Source organism: Asterias rubens, chromosome 9 (genome assembly GCF_902459465.1).
Source record: "Asterias rubens chromosome 9, eAstRub1.3, whole genome shotgun sequence".
Taxonomy (NCBI): domain Eukaryota; kingdom Metazoa; phylum Echinodermata; class Asteroidea; order Forcipulatida; family Asteriidae; genus Asterias; species Asterias rubens.
Genome location: NC_047070.1, coordinates 7,434,755 through 7,448,655, shown reverse-complemented (window position 1 = coordinate 7,448,655; position 13,901 = coordinate 7,434,755). Strand labels below are relative to the sequence as shown.

General features: G+C 36.8%; 1 protein-coding gene across 1 annotated transcript; it reads right to left on the bottom strand.

Moving 5' to 3' along the window:
• Positions 1 to 1,936: 1,936 nt before the first annotated feature.
• LOC117294795 (protein mono-ADP-ribosyltransferase PARP14-like) lies at positions 1,937 to 13,814 on the bottom strand. Its single transcript, XM_033777319.1, has 8 exons — positions 13,326 to 13,814; positions 12,338 to 12,510; positions 11,229 to 11,318; positions 10,532 to 10,687; positions 8,769 to 8,970; positions 8,174 to 8,322; positions 6,320 to 6,494; positions 1,937 to 2,624 (listed from the first exon to the last, which is right to left on the bottom strand). The coding sequence occupies exons 1-8, from the start codon at positions 13,780 to 13,782 to the stop codon at positions 2,341 to 2,343; spliced, it is 1,686 nt and encodes a 561-aa protein (XP_033633210.1). The 5' UTR covers positions 13,783 to 13,814; the 3' UTR covers positions 1,937 to 2,340.
• Positions 13,815 to 13,901: the final 87 nt, after the last annotated feature.

Below are 13,901 nucleotides of genomic sequence, written 5' to 3'. Positions count from 1 at the left end.
TTGTAATTCACTGCCTGTTTTGGAAAACTTAAAACAAATCTTCCCTTTACCTGCTGAAAGGAAACATATTCAACTAATAGTCAGAAAATATTGTTGGTGTCGGCTATGATTTTAAGTTCACTAAGCTCCACATTATTTCAGTTCAGTTCAGTTCTTTTCCCCCATTCACACACCAATCAAGTTGTACAATAATAGCTATATAGCATACTTTTTTATAAAGATTAGATATAGCAATACCAAGGTAGAAGACAATTAAATTAAAACATGTAATAATATTGTAAACAAATACATGCATGTAGATGGAGGACATCAAAAAACATTGCTTGTCTGGAAATGACCCCCAGGAAAATACAACAACTTTCAGGAAACTAGTTTGTTGACACAAACTTATTGAATAATATGTACAAAAACAACGTACATGACACAGTCCAAATCAAATCCAAAAGGCAGTTAAATCTAGTATAGGTATGTACTCAAGAAGGAGTCCCTTGGTTACGTTTAAAGGAAATAAGAGTGGGGCAGTTTTAATAATAGAGTCTAGTGAAAACCATACCCTAGGACCTTCATGCCTGACAGTTCTATGAGAAAGTTTTGTACGTGCAAATGATTGGTGAAATTCTTTACAATGTCTTGTAAAATTACTGTAGACACATGATTTGTTTGTAAATAAAGAGCAAATAGAATTAGGAAGAATATTATTAATGAGTTTAAACATAATCACCCCAAGCCGAAGAGATATATGTCATTACAATATTGATATCCATCTTACCAAACTGGAGCTGTGAATATAAAATGTCTTACACAAAATACAATCTAAAACAACTGAGGTTTAAGTTTACAATCCTATCTAGAGTTAGGACGAGTAACCCGTGCTAACTTAAGATGAGTTCAATGCGTCCTACGTATTTGGATACGGAACTGAACCCGTCCTACCTCCTAAGATCAATCCTAAGTTAGGAAGAGTTTGTTGAAATCGACGGCTGGACACGTTTGGTAATGGTCAAACACCAGAGTGTTCTTACTTGGTGTGACCAAACATATACATGTACATAAAATAACAACCTGTGAATATTTGGGCTCGATTGTCAAATTTGCAAGAGAATAATGAAAGATAAACATCCTTGTTGCATATATTGATATGCGCTTTCAGATACCTACAAAACACTTCAGGGCTGAAATTTGTAAATTTGAGAAACAAATTGCCTCTTTTTCCAAAACTACATTACATGTATACTTCAGTGGGTGATCGCTACCAAGTGTGTTTTATGCTAACAATTACTTTGAGTGATTACCAATAGAGTCCAGTGCCTTTAAAGGCAAAGGCACTGGACACGTTTGACTGTTAAAATATTTTTAATTAGTGTATCTCGATATATGCACAAAATAACAACTTAATCTGTGAAAATTTGGGCTCACTTAGTCATCGAAGTTACAAGAAAAAAACACCATTGTTGCAAAATTTGTGCATTCAGATGCCTTAATTTTGTTTTGTTTTAGAATGAAATATTTTAGTGAGAAGTTACCGTTTTCCAGAGGGAGTCCTATTGAGGCGAGATGTTGTAAAAAAACAAAAACAATAGCCTGTATGTACATGTAAGGTTATAGTAACAGATTTCTTTTTTTTTTTAAAGACAGTGGACACTATTGGTAATTGTCAAAGAGTAGTCTTCACAGTTGGTGTATCTCAACATATGCATAAAATAACAAACCTGTGAAAGTTTGAGCTCAACCGGTCGTTGCGAGATAATAATGAAAGAAAAAACACACTTGTCGTACGAAGTTGTGTGCTTTCTGATGCTTGATTTCGAGACCTCAAATTCTAAACTTGAGGTCTCGAAATCAAATTCGTGGAAATTAACATCTTTCTCGAAAACTATGTCACTTCAGAGGCAGCTGTTTCTCACAATGTTTTATACTTTATCAACCTCTCCCCATTACTCGTAATCAAGACAGGTTTTATGATGATAATTAGTTTGAGTAATTATCAATAGTGTCCACTGCCTTTAAACTACAGAGATTGTCATTATACAAAGATTAGTATCTGCTCATTAATGAAGCATCCATCAATGAAACAACATGATTGCTTTATAATAGATGTTTAATTTGCATCTCGGGAGTGAAGAATATGAATTTTGTTTTGTTTTACCCATACACACATGATTGCTTTATTTACAGGTTTACAAACTTTAAAACCAAGCATAAACAGTACTTGGTATTTTAAAAGTCATGTTGTTTTGTTTCATCATCGCATTTTTCATGAAGTCATAACCTGGAAAATTTCTAAAATGAGGGAAAATTTATGAAAAAGCCTGAATTTAGGTTATGCAACTGGGTTCTTTGTTACTGGAATTTGATGAGATACTCTGGGTATGCCTGTGCATCATGAAATATAACATATATGCCTGGAGAATTCATGTTGTCTACAACACTGTCAAACATTTCACCAGGACTCTGTGGTTTGGGAGGTGGAGTGATCATTCCTTGGCTGCCTCTGACGAAATCTCCAACGAGAACTTTTGTCACGAATACATGCTTTGTGCCATTTGCATCTGGTTTAGCATATTGAGCTTGTGCAGAGTAGCTTGCTGAGACAGCGAAATAGGTGCCAATTCCGTAAACAGACGCTAAAAAGGGACAAGGATGTAATATTTATTAATTGAGGTTTTAACTTCACAGTGTAGCACACTTGTGTAGCATCTCCTGATGATTGATATAAAAGTATTAAAGTATACAATTTCTTATTTTAAAGTTCTCCTTTGTGGCCAAAGATCATAAAATGCAGCCCAAGTTTACTTTGCTTTTGCTTTTTGTTCTAAACATATTTACTTGCGACAGTATTGGCCCTTATTTTCTCGATTTGATAAAATTTGTAATGTTTTTAACACGCGATGACATCATCATGACGTAAAACTATTCTTTAGGATCTACAAACTAGTTTTAAGTTGACACGAGCTTCGCAACAATTCACTGCGGAGGAGACCACTAAAAGAAGAAGGAAAACTATAATAAAAACACGAAAACCGAAAACAAATAATAGTTGTTCGGGCCTGCTGTGGCTCGAACACCTTATAATCACCATCCAAGTGGCTACTTAAAGACCTGCTTGAACGAATATGTAAAGTCGTGAACTTTGCTGAATTTCACTTAAAACGTTTTCCATAAATAGGGATATCGAGTCATATGATTATAAATAGATTCAATAGTGTAAAAAAAATTCCCTTATCCAGCGCTTTTCAGTGAGATTTGCGAAAACCCCGTTACGTAATCACTCTCTGCAGCTTGGAGGTATAACAAAGCAAACTCCCAGACCTGACATCATCGGCACTGTCCTTTGACGCGCGCCGTCAACGACAGAAGTGTTTTTAGTTTTTCAAAACCTTTACGTTGGGGCCTGATTTTTTAATCTATAATTACGAAAAATTCAGAAGTGTACACATATCAAAATTACATTTAAATTATGAACAAGTGCATTATAAACAAGTTAAAATACCATTTCCGTTGAAAACATTCCGCTCAGGTAGCTGTTTAAGTAAGAAGTGAGCCCGATTTCTGGACTCAACTCCTTCAAAATTGGTAGTTGAAAAAAGATTAAAACCACTCGCCATGCCTTTTTTCGTACGTTCATCAATACGTTTGATTTCTTTTCAGTGGTTTTAAAAATATTTGTAGTGTTTTTATTAAAATATATTTAGTGTTTGATCCAATATTTCACCAGCAAGAAAAACCACCAAATCTAACACAGTATTGATTGAGAAACTGTTTGTACATTATACGTTTAACCATAACCTACACACATCGGTGTGTAGAAACAATACTATATTGTTTATCCCCGGTGCAAATTTGACATCTATACTATTAAAAGCGTAACCCGCGCCATCTTGGATTGAAAATTAGAAGGTCCAGTGGCATGGCATCCTTGTGGAATCCAACACGGTTGTATCGTTACAGACGTCGGGTTGCAAGTCTACAAAACCCTGAACCGAACTCACTCTTACGAGTTGTCTGATTGGCTGGAGTCACGAGCGATATCTCCTTACATGTGTGGTTGTCTGGTTTTGATATGGGCCACCTGTTGGTCGAAGGGGGAAGCCGTAGGCTGCACACAGAGTCACCTCCGTGGTTGTCTGGTTTTGATATGGGCCACCTGTTGGTCTAAGGGGGGGGGGGGAGCTGTAGGCTGCACACAGAGCCACCTCTTTAGGTTTGAAGTGGGTGGCAAACTCGGACTCCCATTAACATTCCAGAGTGACTCATTGATGTTTCGCAGAGGGGTAAATGGCATTGTGTATATACCATTTTGTACAGGGGGTTTAATTTCGCGTGTTAAATAAAAAACCATTAGGCTTTAATACATGCATCTGTTACATATGTGTTTATTACAATTAAGTCACTCACGTAGGCCTACACAACTTTCCAGCATTTTTTAAACGCATCAAACAGCAACCCATTGTTGTAGAAACTTTATTTGTTCCATTTAACTCTGCACCATTAGTGGTACAGTCCATATGTCATCCCCCACACACAGATAACGTATACACGCAAAAGTTGAAACATTTTCAAAAAGAAAGTAAATGCATTACTGATTCTTTTCATATACATTGTATAGGTTTTGCCAGTTAAACCTACAAAAGAGTACATGAAATCACCGTTTAAGAATAGTATGCTTTCATAGTTACGAACTTTGTGAAACATCAACGGCTGTTTTGAAGCTGTAAACGAACATTCCATTCAAAGTTCTGAAGCAACAAAATTGTTAGAACGCAGCCTGGTCAGGACTCAGGATGTAGATTTTGCCAAATCCTTTTTGTATTAAGCAATCGGCCGTCGGGTTTTGTTATCGAAAGAGCCCTCACGTGCAGCTGAATCGGGTACTTTTTACGAATTTCTCCATACAAAATTAAACAAACTGGCCTACAAACCTTTATAACAACAAGGCAAATGTTTTCAGAAAGTGAATTAAGTGAGAGGATGTAGGGGTAGTTATTAAAGACCAATACAATTACCGTTTCTATTATTTTAGTTTGTATAGGGTTCCACAGATAATTATGATAACATAATAAAATTGGATGTTTTATCAGGGGACGTCGTCACGCGGGGTGCGCGCCCCGGCGGATGTTGACCAGAAAGTTTACATGAGAATTAATTGATATGACAATAAACTAAAAATTAATGAGGCCGACGCTCTGTTACTCCCAAAAGCGGTGGTAAAAACAGTAGATTAGATGTTGCACAGCATGTTCCGAAAACTCGCTAAGTGCTCAGACAACTTTGTATGCGTCGTTGGACGTACGCTCAATAAATCACGATGAATGGGGCCTTATATTCTAAAATCGTGTGCACGTCATTGGAAACAAAGCAAAAATCCTTCAACAGTTATAGCAACCAATCATTAAATATATTTATTTTCAATACAATTTGCAGAAATTGACTTTGTCATTAAAGTCCATACCAACTGGCGCGTTTTTTTTGTATCTGCTGTATACCAGAACTTCTTCGAAGCTTCCTTTTCAGTCAGATAAACTCCGCGGCTATTATAGTGGCTGCGATTATGCGTTTTTTTTAAAAGAGGGTACCACTTTCATACAAGCCTTTTTAGTCGGATTTCTCCTGTGCTATTAGCAGCGGTGATTATTGTTGAGGGGGGGGGGGGACCAGACTTAGACCACTCAAATCCGTGTAACTGAATTATACCAAATGTGCTCAACACAATAAAATAAGTGTGTCATTGGAGCAGTGTACGTGCTATATTTTTAGTCGACTAAGCATTATTACCCTTACAGTCATCTTAGCTGGGAAATACTCAGTGCAGTGGATAAAATTGACACAATGACAACAGCCGATTGAATTAAAACTATGCGTAAATGAGGCGAAACATAATCCACATTACGGATAATGCGTTGGCCCGCTCGATCAACACAAAAATATTACGAAATACCCTACATATCATGCCAAATACCATCATTGCCAAGTATACCCATCCCCAATATTAAAGCTCAACTCCAGAAACGAACACCAATTCCTTGAGTTGGAGAACGCAAGAGAGAAGGTGAGGAGGGGAGGCGACGCGTCGCGACGTTTCACAACTAAGTTGTGCACGCTCAACAATTAATTTTTATCAAAATACAACATTAATGACAAATTTCCATACCGATCATAAATACAATTTCTTATCCAATCCTACGAAATGATTATTACCTGAGAATACCTCCCTTGCCCCCACATTACCTTTTACAACATTTTGTATACTAGAATCCTCCTCATCTAGCGGGGTGCCGCGCGAAGCGCGGCATCCCGCTAGTCTATTATAAAACCTACTTACCATTCTTCCCACAAAAACTGCGGTTGAAACCATGACTTCTGATTTGTTTCGAGGTTTGCTCATCTGTTCCATGGTAGAGAACATTTTCAACTGTAGTTCTATTCAGACGATACACTAGTGCTGCTCTACGGGCTTGATACGTCATCATCAAATCGCGATTTTGAATTCTCTCTATCTACAAAGTGAATAAAAACAAAAAGTACCGATGAAAAATGCTTCAAATGTACTACGCAAATATTTTCAAAATTTTAAAACACCAGATTAGTTTTACAGGGGTACAGTGAAACTAGAAATACACTTTTGTTAGTGTTCTACCTTAGCAAAGTGTTTGTAATTGACGTCATAAAATGACGATGTCATAAAAATGTTGATCTTTCAACCAGCTTAATTATCTTTCAATTCTCGGTTTGGACCCAAAGACAACGTTAAATAGGGGTAATATATAAAGCGTGACACTTTGGTTCGTTTTCCAAAGCATTTTCGGACAATACGTTTAGATTGTAAAACTCAAATAATTCGATCAGAAGTGTTTTTTTTGTTGGTATATTGACTTTTTGATGTAATGGAATTTCGATGAGTGTAACAGTGAAGTTCAGGTTTCTTTTTGAGTCTATAAAGAAGAGTTTGAAAGCGGAAACAACATGTAACCGGTCATGCTAAAAAACAACTTATTTATGAGTCAATGGTGTAATGTTGTTCAAGAAACTTTGAACTTTAAAATAATTATAAAGGTTTATTTGACACCATATGGCGTCATCGTGATGTCATTATTCAGGTGCTGTCTCCATAATTACTAAGGGAATAAAAGTGTAGCGACGACATCTTTCACGGCCGTTTAAAACAGGCAGGGTCATTGTGATAAAGGCCCGAGCCTTTATCACACGGCAACGACCCTGCAAGGTTGTAAACGGCCGTTGAAGAACGAGTCACTTCTCTTTTATTCCCATTCATAAATATTTTTCTTCAGCCGCGCCACGCATCTGGAACTCTCTACCACTTAATCTTCGATCTTGTCTTTGTACTGCAAAATTCAAGTCTCTTCTCAAAACTTATCTTATGTCACAGGTTTTCAATGACTAATTTTGTTGTGTCTGTTTTTCTTAGTGTTGTGTTTTGTTTTTGTTTTGTTTTGGGTTTTACTGCGCCTTGAACACCCAGCAGGGTGGATATGTGCGCATTACAAGTCTTATTATTATTATTATTATTATTATTATTATTATTGTTATTATTATTATTATTATTATTATTGTTATTATTATAATTATTATCCCTTTTTGGTTAAAAGGCGTAATAAAGTAAGAAAATCTGTAAAACTTATCCGTTTCCGACGTGCTTGAGCTCTGTATTTACATGTACGACGTCCGTGTGTTGCATTGTTATGGCTGAGTCGCCTATTTCCGACAGTTTCCGGTTACGTTCGTGCGCGTATAGTCTACGTTCTCGTTTTCCTTTCACACACAACGCGGCCAACTTATCGACAGCGCCCGCATCGCCCGTAACAAGAAACGTCTTGCACTAAGACTAGCGCGGAGTATCCGCTCACAACCGGTTATAAGCACTGGTCATTATCAAAGGGACACCCCCACGTGACGCGCTCTCAACCAATAGGAATAGCGAAACTGTCTGAGGTATTCATAAATAAAGTTTAATTGTCTGTTGATTTTAAAGGTTCCTGTGAGTTAAATTTCAATGCTATATAAGTTGGTAATTAGATCAGAGTGTTTAGACTTAAATGGCTTTTAACACACCGCAATACACAGTAACACACCGTGAATGTGACTAAAGACAAAATTTCTACCTATTGTGTCGGATGAAATCAGGTGAACTTGGTCAACATATGAAAGTAATGAATACCTTAATAATTGTGACAGCAGAACCCACAGATGCCCGAAACTTGGTTTCTACAGCTGTGTACTCGGTAGATCCCGCACTCAGCTTTACCATTTTGGTAAACTCCCTTTGTTCCATTAGTGTCCAGTTACTTGGTGGCTCAAATCTGGCAGCTACAGATAAAAATGTACACAATGATGTTAAATTAAGATGTTATTCGACCTGAAGCTTCAGGTAGTACATTATGTAATGTACCACATGTACACAACAAACATTTTGAGTAGGTTTAATCTACTGTGACTCTTTGATGTTCTCATCACAATGCTTTACAAACAATTAATGCTTTTATTTTGAAGGACAAACAAGACAATTTCTCTGATTGCCTAACAAATTGTATGGATAATTAGTGGATAATTCTGGTATCCCCCTGGCGCCATTTTGGGTTTGCAGAGTTATGAATTAAAAGTATTTCATACAAAGGTTTGTCCAGTGTGATAAAATAATTGTTTGTTTTGCATAATTTAATCTTTAACTCCAAGTTAGAAAATATTCAGAATATTTGATAACTCTATAATGAGTCATGTTAAAAATTACTAAACGACCAGTTCCAATATTTTACCACTTTTCAGGTCGACACGATGGACATTTAGAACGCTTCGTTTACATCTTCCCTGCATCTGTTGGAAGTCAATGACTGCTCTTCCGTCTTCCATATCAAATGTGATAGTTGGATTTTTCTTCTGGTAAGCATCCTCTATGAGGGCATTTAATCCTTCATCATAGTCTGCCATGCCTGATGAAGTGCTGTACTTCCATTTGACCTGTAGTTTAAAGACACTTGTCCCTATTGGTAATTGTCAAAGACCATCATCGATTTCACAAAACTCTTCCTAACTTAGGATTAATCTGATGACTTAAGACGAGTCCCAACCCTGCACTGTAGCATGCAGACCTTAAGATTAATCCGAAGTTAGGACGTGTTACTCGTCCTAACTCGAGGTAAGACGAGTCCTAACTCTTTGTGAAATCGACACTTTTCGTAATTGTCAAAGATCAGTCTTATCACTTGGTGTATCTAAAAATATGCATAAAATAACAAACCTGTGAAAATTTGAACTCAAATGGTCGTCGAAGTTGTGAGATAATAATGCAAGAAAAAAGACCCTTGTCACACCAAGTTGTGTTCTTTCAGATGCTTGATTTTGGGACCTCAAAATCTAATTCTGAGGTCTTGAAATCAAATTCAAATATTTTAGTGGAATATTACTTCTTTCTCAAAAACTACGTTACTTCAGAGGGAGTCGTTTCTCACAATTTTTTTATACTGTCAACAGCTCTCTCGTGCTCATTAAGGAAAGTTTTTAGGCTAGCATTTATTTTGAGTAGTAACAAGTAGTGTCCAGTGCCTTTAAACAAAAGTGAAAATATTGATAAAGAGCTGTTTGTCAACTTGTAGTGTTGAAACAACTTGTTATTCTGATCCTGTTCTCACCATTGACAAAACACAATCGATTAATAGTCAAAGCACCACATACATTCGTTTGTGAACAATTTAACTGTAATATGCCTCCTATGCCCCTTTATATGCACAAAATTGTTAATGTTTTTGGCGAGCTGCGAAGCAGTGCGAGCCTATGTAATACCAATTTCCGTCCGGCGTCCGTCCGCGTTCAGTGGAAATGTTAAAGTTTTTGTTTTAAGTGAGTTAATTATTTTTTTTTCCAACTATGTTTTCCAACAATGTTAAAGTTTTTGAACAAAAAAGGCTCAGACATTGCCTCTTGATTTTAAAGAACCAAACGCAAACTGAAATCTTAAAGTTTTGAAGTCATTTCTTTAAAGTCACCTGGAAGTGGTATTTTGTCAAAATAAAGCTTTTGTCAATGAATTTTTGTCAGTATGAATATTCAGTTAACTGAGGTTCTAAAAAACTTGTTTCCATGTTATTTACAAATTTTAAAGTTGGCCCAACCCGAGAGGGCGCTGTTCGTGGCGTCAATCGAGGCGCGATATTTGACAGAAAAATTAGTAGTCTGGCCCCGTACACTACGTCTGGCTACCTGATCGGTATGATGCTTACGTACAGAACTACGGTCACGGAGCAGACTGCACGCACTGTATGGCTGCTGTGCGGACGGTCCACTCGGATAACCCAGCACGGTTAATCGCATGTAGTGCCAACACAAGATATTGACGCTTGGCGCAAGCTAAAAACATGCCCTCAAAGTTGAAACAATGTCCGATTTTTTCACGCTAGGCAAATGCTCCTTTAGGTTCGTCACGTCTTTCAGGTACCTTCTTCGATATAACAAAATTATAATATTTTAATTGCATTTGTTTGTTGCCAAGATGCAAAACAATATCTAAATTGTCTGCACTCACTTCTTTAGCGAGGTCTTTGATCTTTAGTTGCTTCTCAGTCTCCTCCTTTTGAATTCTTGTAAACATCTTTAAAATGTCCAGTGAGGCATCCTTGACGTTGAATTTACATCCCTCCACACGGATGATTTTGCCTCGGCGTTCGCGACACACGGTCACCTGGGGTTGATAGATTAAGCATCGAACATTGAAGTAGTTTCTTACGGTAAACTTAACTTCACTATGTTGCTTTCACTACAGGGCCCCAACTATATGCTGAATTTGGTGACACCATTTCAAAGTAGTACCAGTCAAAAACAGACCAGACCACATTAATACAACTTGCTTTAAGAAGGTCTACGATTGGTAAGTACTCTTTACATTAATGAACTTAACAACTTTTGTTTGGTTACTGTAGACCCTATAGTATAAAGAATTTTGATATTTTCTTTAATGGAATGTGGTATCATAAACATATATATAAGTTTTTATTAAAACAAATGCCAAAAAAAAAAAAAAAAAACATCTGAGAAGCGTTAGCGTGGTAAGGTTTCTCAGATTATGAATTCCTTAAAGGGTTTCTTCTTCCTGTGTGGTACATTCGCTTTGAAATGAAACTTGTACAGGTTAACTTTAAAAACTTTAAATAACAACACTTTAAAAACATCGATCTGTTCCAAAAAACAAAGGTAAACTTTGCCTTGAAATAAATAAAACGTACACAAACATCACATTTCCGTTCAATTTGTATAATCTCAGATTTGTGTTTCGATGTCATTTTGTCAATCCTTCCATTCAAATCTGGAAAATCCTGTGTCAGATAAAAAAGAAAGACAAAAATGGTTAACGGCATTGGACACTATTGGTTATTACTCAAAGTAACTACAAGCATAAAAACCTACTTGGTTACGAGGAATGGGGAGCTGTTGATAGTATACAACATTGGGAGAAACGGCTCCCTCCGAAGTAACAAAGTTTTCGAGAAAGAAGTAATTTTCCACGATTTTGATTTCGAGACCTCAGATTTAGAATCTGAGGTCTCGAAATCAAGCATCTGAAAGCACACAACTTCGTGTGACAAGGGTGTTTTGTCTTTCATTATTATCTTGCAACTTCGATGGCCGATTGAGCTCAAATTTTCACAGGTTTGTTATTTTATGCATATTCTGGTGAGATACAGCAAGTGAGAAGACTGGTTTTTGACAATTACCAATAGTGTCCAGTGTCTTTAATATTGTTTTTATGATTGAAAATTACTGAAAAGACTTTAGATTTCTATTAAATTACTTTACAAAACCATTATTGGTAATAATAAGCTTTGACTGAGGCTAATAAACCGCTTTCCATCGGATTGAGGCATTTACAACATTACACAATTCTTTCGTTTTGGTACAGTTTACATATTGCATTATTGGACCATTTAAAAAGTCTAGGTACTTTTTTGTAGAACAAAAACACAATGTCAACAGATTTACACTAAACTTACACAGTTTGAAGATAATGATAGTAGAAAGCTTCCCTGAAAATATTACTCGCTGACGTGCTGTAGTTGTTGAGAAATGAGTAAAGCAATGTAAATAATTTTCGTCTCACTGATCATGAGACGAAAATTATTTTAGCATGTAAAAACGTATTTTCGTTACATTGTTCTACTCATTTTTATAAAACTACTACAGCACCTCAGCAACTAATACTTTAAGGTACGCTTTCTACTATAATTATCTTCAAACGGTGTTAGTTAAATGTAAATCTGTGGACATTGTATTATGTGTTACAAAAAGTACCAAAATCCTTTAACTAGCGCTAGCAAGAAAGAATATTTACACATACCTCAATAAGAAACTCCTCATCTTGAAATGTATCTAGTTTGTCTGAAGCCTTCACCAGGGATTTCATATCCATGGCACTGAGCTGTAGAATGACAGTTCCTCCAAGCTTTGTTTCTTTCTTGTCTTTTTTAACAACTTTGTACATAGCAGCGCTAACTTTCCCGGCCAAAATGTCTGTTAAGGAAATACCACCATGTTAATACCCAACCTGCATTCTACACCAGTCTCACAGTGAAAAATGAAACAAGGTCCGTGTTAAATTCTGTCCAAAGGGATGAATTTGATCATTGAAACAAATTGATGTCACCCATAATTATCAAGTTATAAAATATTATTGTCAAAAACAAATGTCATGCATGAAAGTACTTATTGAAGAATGCTGCACATCACATCAAATTACATACTTTAGAGGGCACTGTAGCAAAGTAGACTTGTGGACAAGTCGTTTTAAAAATGTCTGTCGCAGTATTACATGCAAAACTGCTCCCTTGCAACTAACTTGTGACACTAATGCACTGCGCGAGACTACTACTACTCAGACGATGCTCTCGTTGAATGAGAGCAATGCTGTCATCTCGCGCAGAGCAGTGTTCTCGCGAGATATAGTTGTGAAGAGACGTTTCACCATCAGGGACAGTGAGTCTTTAAGCAAAGCCATGAAATTACGTTCTGCATGAACATCGACAGTGACTGGGTAGATGTTTTGAAACTCCTTACTATATCTTAGCTGGACAACCTTTGGTTGAAACAAATCATTGATGGTAAATGCATCTTTGACAGGCGATCCATTCACCAGTTTTCCATAAACACACAATACAAACAACTTTATGCAAGTTTATAAAATTTAAAAACAAGATTGTTTGATACAGTTTAATTTTTTCTGATGTCCTTTTATGGCTGCAAGCCTGTAGAAACTGAGCCATGTAAAACTTTGCTATAAAACCATGCAGTGATAATTAAACTATAATATATGAACCCATGATACTCACCCGGTGCAGCAAAGGTAGAATCAAAATCAGTGTCTGCAGCTTGGTCATCCAGAGCGCTAGAAAATCTGGTCGCAACAGCTTGTTTGAAAACAGCACAAGTTGTCTGATCATGGTTGGTCAGGTTTATATCTGTGATGCTAGAATATTGTGTTGTCCAAACAAATTGACCCACTGCATCCAAGAATTGCTCTGCAGCAAGCTGAACAGGAAAGCCGTTCACTCCTGTGCTTATTGCAGGTATTGCAATGGACTGAAAATTTAGTTCAGATGCAAGCAGGAGGCAGTTTAAAACAGCATCAAACAGCTGATGCTCTTCTGTTGTGACGGCACCACCGTTTGTCCTTTCCAAAGTTTGCCATTTGGGTCCAGCAACATGGATCACCTTCTTGCATGGTAGGCTGCCACTGGAAGTTGAAACTGCTTCACCTACACGTAATTGACGCCCTTTCTGTTTCATGATGATGTCATCACTTTCAGTCTGTATGACATTTCCACCTAAGATGTAAAATGTATTGAAGTTCATTCATAAATAACTGGAAGTAGTTTAGCTGGACCAAAAACCTCACTTTAATTCTT